The sequence below is a fragment of the Cavia porcellus genome, unplaced genomic scaffold, assembly GCF_034190915.1.
Source record: "Cavia porcellus strain 051 isolate PalLab524CR breed Dunkin Hartley unplaced genomic scaffold, mCavPor4.1 scaffold_16, whole genome shotgun sequence".
Taxonomy (NCBI): domain Eukaryota; kingdom Metazoa; phylum Chordata; class Mammalia; order Rodentia; family Caviidae; genus Cavia; species Cavia porcellus.
Window position 1 is genome coordinate 41,493,759 of NW_026947499.1, and position 7,822 is coordinate 41,501,580.

A 7,822-nucleotide genomic window follows, 5' to 3' on the forward strand; every position below is an offset into this window, starting at 1 on the left:
CTCACAATATGCATAGATTCTTCATTCATCTCAGTATTTACTAATTTCAGAGTAGTGAACTGCAAGACTAATCACATTCTCCAGGTGACGTGCGCGCATGGCAAATTAAAAGATCTGTTGAAAGAGGAAATTCTTCATCTTTTTGTTTTCACTTATTTTAATTCCAGTTACTCATAGTTTGGGGGCGTTTATTTACTTTTATATACGCATGCGCAGTTCTAGAGGTTAAAAAACATGGCGGCCTAGCAGTCCCGCCTTCCAACGCAAGGCATTGGTCAGATACATCAGCGAGTTCTTGATTGGTGACTGTCCGCCAAACCCCGCAGCCTATCAAAGTTGGCGGGAAAACGGCAGTGGAGTAGAATGGCAGCAACTACTGACTCAACCCGCAGAGGCGCGGCTGCTGTGAGACTGCCGCGGTCTCCGCCGCTCAAGGTACTGGCGAAGCAGCTGCGATGCGACGTGGAGGGCGCCCCAGGCGCGTGGCGGCTGTCGCGGGCAGCGGCTGGCCTCAGGCCGCTGGAGCTGGCTGCCGTATGGATGCAGGGTACCTTGGTGGCGGCGGGCAGCGGCGAGGCACGGCTGCGGGACCCGAGCGGTTCCTTCTCGGTGTGCGGTCTGGAGCGGGTGCCGCGTGGACGGCCCTGCCTGGTCCCAGGTAACTTACCGCCGGCCCTCGGAGGAGGGTCCGGACCCTGCCTGGGGGCTGTCACACCCGGGGGGCGGGGCCTGCCTGTCACCTTTGGTCTTTTCAAGACCCGTGACCCCAAGCTCTCCGATGATGGGCGTGGGCGTCACCTGCAACCTGCAAAAAGAAACATGGGTTCCTGGGACTCCGAGGGTCCCCTAGTTCTTTTGTGTGTGTGTGTGTGTGTGTGTGTGTGTGTGTGTGTCTTTTACCTTTTTATCGGTACCAGGGATTGAACTCACGACTGCCCTCTTGCAAGGCAGGCGCTTATGCCGCTGAGCTAAATCCCCTGCCCCGGTCCCCTAGTTCTTATTCCTTGTTTTCTGTATTTGTCACAAGCTCCCTCCCTACGGTTTTCATTTTTCCCCATTACATTTTGGGACATACTGTCAGAGGAGACGCCTGTGTATCTTTAATATCCCAATTTAAGCGCATCTTCCTCGGGAAAGGATACTGGGAGCCCTGAGAAAAGGGAACCCTCTTGCTCCTCTCCTTCCACAAACTTAGTTCACTTGTGCCTCTCCTGCTAAACAGCTGGTGTTGAGACCTGAGCACATCAGGCTCACTCAGGGTACATAAAAAAGCCCAGGCTGCTGGGCCCTCCTCAGGGTTTCTGTGTCCAGGGTCTAGGAGAGGATGAGAGGGTGTGTTTCCAGTCCGCTCCTGGGGATGTGGTGCTGCCCTTGGGTTCACCCTTTGAGCTGCAGGGCTCTTGGCTATGATTCTAACAGCACTGATTTGGCATCTGGACCAGAACCTGACTCAGGCTTTCAAGAACCCAGGGATCGAGCACCAGGATCTCATCTCCCTCATTCCCTGTCCAGTATGAGACATCTGGGCTGCAGCCAACACCCGGAGAGATAAGGCCTGTCAGGAAGACATCCTGGGAGGATGACTGACGCTTGTGGAAGCACAACGCAGTCTGGGAGGCTGCTCCAGGAAATGAGGGCTAAGGTTAGGAAGTCTAAAGAATCCATAGGTTTTTCTTCTTTGTGACTCCCTTTCCTGTGAACTCAGGCCAGGTCACTTTATCTCCCCCGGGCCCTTTCTATTTAGAATGTTGTAGAGTCAGGATAGGCCAATGATCTGGGCGGGATGGCTTAGGTGGAGTTCCTGGCCCCACATCTTCCCTGCTGATGCTGGCTGGAACGCTTTTAACCTTTGTGGGTGTGCACTCCCACGAAGGAGTAATTCCTGCCTGTTGCGTGGATTCCATAGGTAAACAATGGTCCTGACATTGCTCACACCAGGGTTCAGACATGTGGCTGTTTATGGCTCCCTCCACATTGCCACCTTTGCCCTTGGCTCCAGCCCAGAATTGACAAATGACAGGCTGATGCCTCTTTTCACGTGGCCTGCAAACTGAAATGGTTTTCACATCTTTAAATAGCTGGGGGGAAAAATCATGGCTTATGAAAACTCAATAGAATTCAAATGTTAATGCCCATAAGTGAAGTTTTACTGGGACCATTCATAACATACAGGGTTGTGTCCCATTATAACAACAGTCAGTAGTTCAGCAGAGACCCTACCCCCTACAAAGCTTAGAATACTGACTTTAAAGAAAAAGTTGGATTTAGCTTTGCCCTCAAACATAATCCGTACTGCTTGATGTCTTGGCACCCAGGCAGAGACCCTTGAAGGTGAGCTTGGGCCATTCCCCAAGTCATCTCCCTGCTCGCATAAACCTGGTGACTAACAGATACCTTAGTGTTTGGCCAAATGGGCCCTCATGCTCACCGATAGAGGCCATGTCATATCTCCTGCTAATTAATGCCAAATCTGGTTTTATCAATCTGAGTCATTTCTTCAGGCATGGAGCCAGGGGAGTGAACAGGTCACAGTGACGCGAAGACTGTTGTAGGCATGAGCCCAGGGCACCGTGGAAGGACAACTCTTCTCATTTTCAGGGAGTACTCACGTTGTCTCCTCATAGAGTCAGGAGAGTGGCAGTTTCAGTGTTTGTGCAGTGCTTAGGAAAGTCCCACACCACAGAAGTGCATGGTGACTTGGCCACTGCTAACCTCTCAGGGTTGCTTATGTTCTCATCTACCTCTTCTCCTCTTCTGGTGTTTATTTGGCAGAAAGTGGCACAACAAGGGGACAACTGGCCCAGCTCAGCAGTTAGGAATGGCTTCCTGGGGACGGCTTCCTTCCCTTGAAGTACATACTGGCATTGTCTGTAGGGACCACCTCTTGTGGATTGCACAGGACTGAGAGTGCCCTGGGATGCAGAAATTTCACTGTTAGAACTGGGACAGTTGGTCACCCTGTGTCTGTGTCCAGTGACAGAAGACCAGCCAGTTCCGCGGAACAGCAAGGTCCCATGGCATCTGGCACGCCACTGGTGGGGCAGCGGTGAAAGGTGCATGGGAGGTCCCACCACGGTGAGCCCTTGTAGCTGTTAGTGGAAGGCCCTGCCTGCTGGATGGTGACCTTGATGCTCACCCTATTGGTGCTGCTCTGTCTCTGGAGCACCTAGCAGTTTCTCTTTAGAGCGGTGGAGTGCTGAAGATGCAGTCTAGTCAGAAGTTCCCCCACCCTCCAGCTACCCTTGTCTATGGAAGGAGCAAAGGGACAGTCCACTTAGACTGCACTAGGTGGCAAAGCTCAGAGGCAGAAGCTGCCCTTTCCGGGGTCTTTGTGTGTATGTGTGTGGTACCCTGGGCCTTCACACTGAGGTCCATTTTTTATTTTTTACTTTAAAACAGGGCCTTGCTCAGTTACTAAATTGGTCAGGCTGGGCTCTAACCTGCAGTCCTCCTGCCTCAGCCTCCCAGTCCTTCACTTCCTGAGGGTTCTGTCTCTATTAGACAAACTTTAGGGCCATTGACAGAATATGGCAAGTGTGTTTTTAGAACTACTGTGTCTCTGTCACTGAGGCACTGGAGAGAAATCTGGAGATGGTCTCACAAAGCCCTAAATGCCTCCTGCCCGGGGTAGAACACCAGAGGGTGTCAGGGACAGCTTGCCTAGCATCTCTCAGCCAAAGCCTGGGCTCTCTCAGCCCTGACGTTGGAAGTGGGGCATGCAGAAGCTGGCAGCCTGCCTGTCCCTCTTGCAGTGTTTGGGGAATTTTTTTTTTATATACAATTACATTTTGTGTGGTTTGAGACTGGCCAAGTTTTGCTTTCAAGGAGAGTCACTTCCCCAATGGAGTGGGAAGAGGATGGTGGTTAATATGGCATTAGGTCACCCTTGTGGAAGCTTGGTCTTTATTGATTTGCTTGTGTGTGCTCAGAGGTGGTCGGATATAGATGGAGGTGGCAGGGATTGGTCCTGGCGGATTGGAACAGTGTAGCCCTGTGTGGCTGTGTGTGCTGATGACTGCCCAACTTTTTTTGGCTACATTGAGGGAAAATTGGATTTGCTTTACAGCTGACTAGGAGTGGCTTGGCAGAAAAAGAACCCGTCCTGTGCACAGCAACCAGTCAGACACTCTGTGGTGTTGAGCAAAGAAAGGACCTAGAGAACTGCTTAGAGTTTGGACCCCTGCTTGGGGCAGTCTGTCTAATTATAACCCACTCTGTTGTAGATTTGTCTCCATTCCTTGGGCATGATAATAATAACATTGTGCATGATAGTTCTGTTTAACATATTAAAACCAGAAATCAAAGAAGATATGGAAGATGTCATTTCCGAGGTTAAATAATGAACTCATTCATACATATGAATATTCTATCACTATCTGCCTTTGTTTTGGTATCTACTATCCAAGTTTTAATTGAATTAGTTAATTTATTTTGTGTGGCATTAGGGGTGGAAACCAGGGCCCCTCCTATATCAGACAAGTGCTGTGTACACCACTGAGCTATACTTCCAGCTCTGGAAGGTTTTTTTCTGTCTCTGATCTCCTTCTTGATCAAGTTCAGCTCTGATAAACGATGGCTGAGGGCTGTCCCTGGGACCCCAGGTTCCGTTCAACATTACCATGGGCTTTTCTCCTTTTCCTAGGAAAGTACGTGATGGTGATGGGAGTGGTGCAGGCCTGTAGCCCGGAGCCATGCCTTCAGGCTGTGAAGATCACAGATCTTTCTGATAATCCCATCCACGAAAGCATGTGGGAACTGGAAGTGGAAGATTTACACAGGAACATTCCTTAGATGACACTGGGACTCTCATTAAAAACAACCTTCACTCTGAAATGATCTCATTCTGATGGTGTGGATTTCACAGACATCACTCGTGTATTTTATTGGTATTGTATATTTCTCAAAAACTTCTCGGAGGGAATTGCTTGTTTGACGCAGGCATCTGGATGCAGGGATTTTTAAGTGTTAGGAGGCTTCAGTTAACTCAGCCTCCACTGCCCCTTGCTTTGACTGTGTTAGCTGATGAAAAGCAGATGCTGTGTGGCTTTTTCCTTCCATTTATGTGTGTTAATTTCTGTCTAAAGTACACAGAAGTGTCATGTTGCATTTTCCAAATTTTACGAGTGATGATTCTTTTTCCATTATGGCTTCATCTCTGTCTTACAATGTAAAACTTGAATCTCAGTCAGTGTCCATGGTGATTAAAGTGTCGTTAGGGCCAGGGCAATGGCCTGAGTGGAAAAGGAATGATGTCATGGCTCTTGTCTGTCCAATGACAACTTCCAGCCCTAGGGTCTTTACACTAAGCTCTATCCCCAGCCTTTTTTATGTTTTATTTTGAGACACGGTCTCTCTAAGTCACCATGTTACCCAAGCTGGGCTTGCACTTATCCTCCTGCATCAGCCTCCCAGAGCGCCTGGCACCACCATGCCTGGCACATCCAGCTCTCTTTCTGCTTCAGACACCACCAAATATTTAGCAACCATTTTATTTCGATATCCTCCTTTATGGGAAGGGAGAGGCAGTTTGAGATGTTTTCAGAATTTCTCTTTGAAATTGAAAAACCGAAACTGAGAACAATTATTATTTTACCTAGACTTCTGTTTGATACCTTCATTAAAACACAGCAAGGGTTAGGTCTCCTGGTTTAGAATTCTTACAGCTTTGTATGTGGAATGAATTGTATAATGATTGTTTTGAATGTTGGATTTCTGCTCCTTCTTTGTTACACATGCTGGATTTGTCTTTAGAAAACCAAGGATTTACACATGCTGGATTTGTCTTTAGATTATGAATACCAAGGAAGTCATGTCATATTCCAATACAGTAGAGTTTTGTCTGAATGATTGATATGGTACCACTAGTAAATTTTTTATCACTAATAAATTTTTATATGCTTCTTTTAAAAAATAAATTTTACTTTTAAAAATAGTTTTGGGTTTGTGGGAACACTGAGCGAAAGTATATATACCTCCCACATGCCTGGTACTCCTGGTTTCTATTACTAACATCTGTTATTGTGATACATTTGTTACCACTGATGGTCATTTGATTACACTGTTACATTGATACATTCTTATCAGCTAGAGTTCACACAGGGTTTTTTGCCAGTAGGGTGGGTTTTTTTATACACTTTTTTTTTCTTTTTTCTTTTTATCAGTACCAGGGATCGAACTCACGACTGCCTGCTTGTAAGACAGGTGCTTATGCCCCTGAGCTAAATCCCCAGCCCCAGTTGGGTGGGTTTTACAAATGTATAATAATCAATCTCATAAAATCGTCCATGTTCCCTCTGTTATCACCCCCCAACCACTGATCTATTTCCTGTTTTGCCTTTTGCAGACGTTCATATTGTATATGGCTTTTACAGCCCTGGCTGTTTTTCACTTATGCATTTAAAGTTCCTCCATGTCTTTTTGCAGCTTGGTAGCTCATTTCTTTTTGTCACCAAAGATGATGCTCCATTGTATGCATGTACACCATTTGTTCATCCAGACCACATGATGGGGGCATCTCGATTGATCCCAGTATTTGAGCATCATGAAAGGAGTTGTTGTACAGTTTTGGGTGGACAGAAGTTTTCTCATCAAGATACGTGCCTGGGAGCACCCCTGCTGGTTCATGGGGCAAGTCTGCAGTTAGTGTTCTAAGAAAGCACCAGTCTTCCAAAGTGAGTGTATTGTGCATTGCAGTGTGTGAGTTGTCGGCTGCATTTGCTGATATTTTAAATTTTCTATGTTTTTAAAACTACCAATGTTTTCTTTTAAAGATAGGGAAAAGTGGAAATTGCATTGTTTTTATTACTGATCTGGGCTTATTGACTGCTGGAAGCTTGTTTTGAGCTGGTTTATGTCACAGTGTGAAGTTTTTCAAGCAATATTGCTGCACTTTAATGGAGAGTTAGAGCCCTATAGATCTGAATTTGAACCCTTCACCTGTTGCTAAATTCGCTGTATAGCCATGGGTAAGTTATCCAACCTCTCTGTTCTTCACTTCCCTATCTATAAAATGTCATGCCCACTTCATAGCACTGGTGTGAGGAAAAAGGATCTGTATAAATTAGTTTTACACAGTGCTTGGTAGATGGTAGGCACAAAATTATTGCTGCTGGAAAGCAGTAAGTTCTTGCTTACATCCCCCATTGCCTTTAAGAGCGAGGGAATGTGTGTGTGGGTGTGTGTGCGTGGGTGTGCGTGTAATATTTAGGTTCACAGAAGCATTGCAGAGATAGTGCAGAGTTCCCATACTCTTGCACCTACCTCGCCTGGCCATTCACATCCTACATTAGCGTGGAGCATTTGTTACATTTAATGAGTGAACATGGAGACCTTATTACCTCAAATTGATAGTTTATTCAGTCTTCAGTTTTTTCCTAATGTCCTTTTCCATTCCAGGGTCCCATGCAGGACACTGTTCTGCTTTGTTGTCCTGTCTCCTCCAGCTGTCCCTGATGGGGGCAGCGGCTGAGCTGCTTTTGATTGCATTGAAATGTATTGCTTCTGTGGTGCTGAGGATGGACACCAGGGCCTCACACAAACTAGACAAGTCTCAGACACTGAGTCGTACCTAAAGCCTCAAAAGGAAATCTGATGCAAATCACTGGATCTCTGTTAAAGAATTCTTAGGACAAAAGTTTATTGTGATACTTTGTTCACCCAGCCCTGGAGCTGGGTGTGTTATACTCCTGAGGACCTGACCCCTACTGGGCTCCTGCTCATCTGCAGCTCACTATTCTTTGTGCTGGCCAGGTGAACCCGGCTACCAAGACATGCTGGCCGTATCCTGCCTCACATACTATCCTCCAGCTTCTGGAAAATAACA

The 7,822-nt window shown here is 46.8% G+C and overlaps 1 protein-coding gene across 1 annotated transcript; it reads left to right on the forward strand.

Moving 5' to 3' along the window:
* Positions 1 to 316: 316 nt before the first annotated feature.
* Rmi2 (RecQ mediated genome instability 2) lies at positions 317 to 5,933 on the forward strand. The gene is made up of 2 exons (XM_003477756.4): positions 317 to 658; positions 4,643 to 5,933. The coding sequence occupies exons 1-2, from the start codon at positions 364 to 366 to the stop codon at positions 4,789 to 4,791; spliced, it is 444 nt and encodes a 147-aa protein (XP_003477804.1). The 5' UTR covers positions 317 to 363; the 3' UTR covers positions 4,792 to 5,933.
* Positions 5,934 to 7,822: the final 1,889 nt, after the last annotated feature.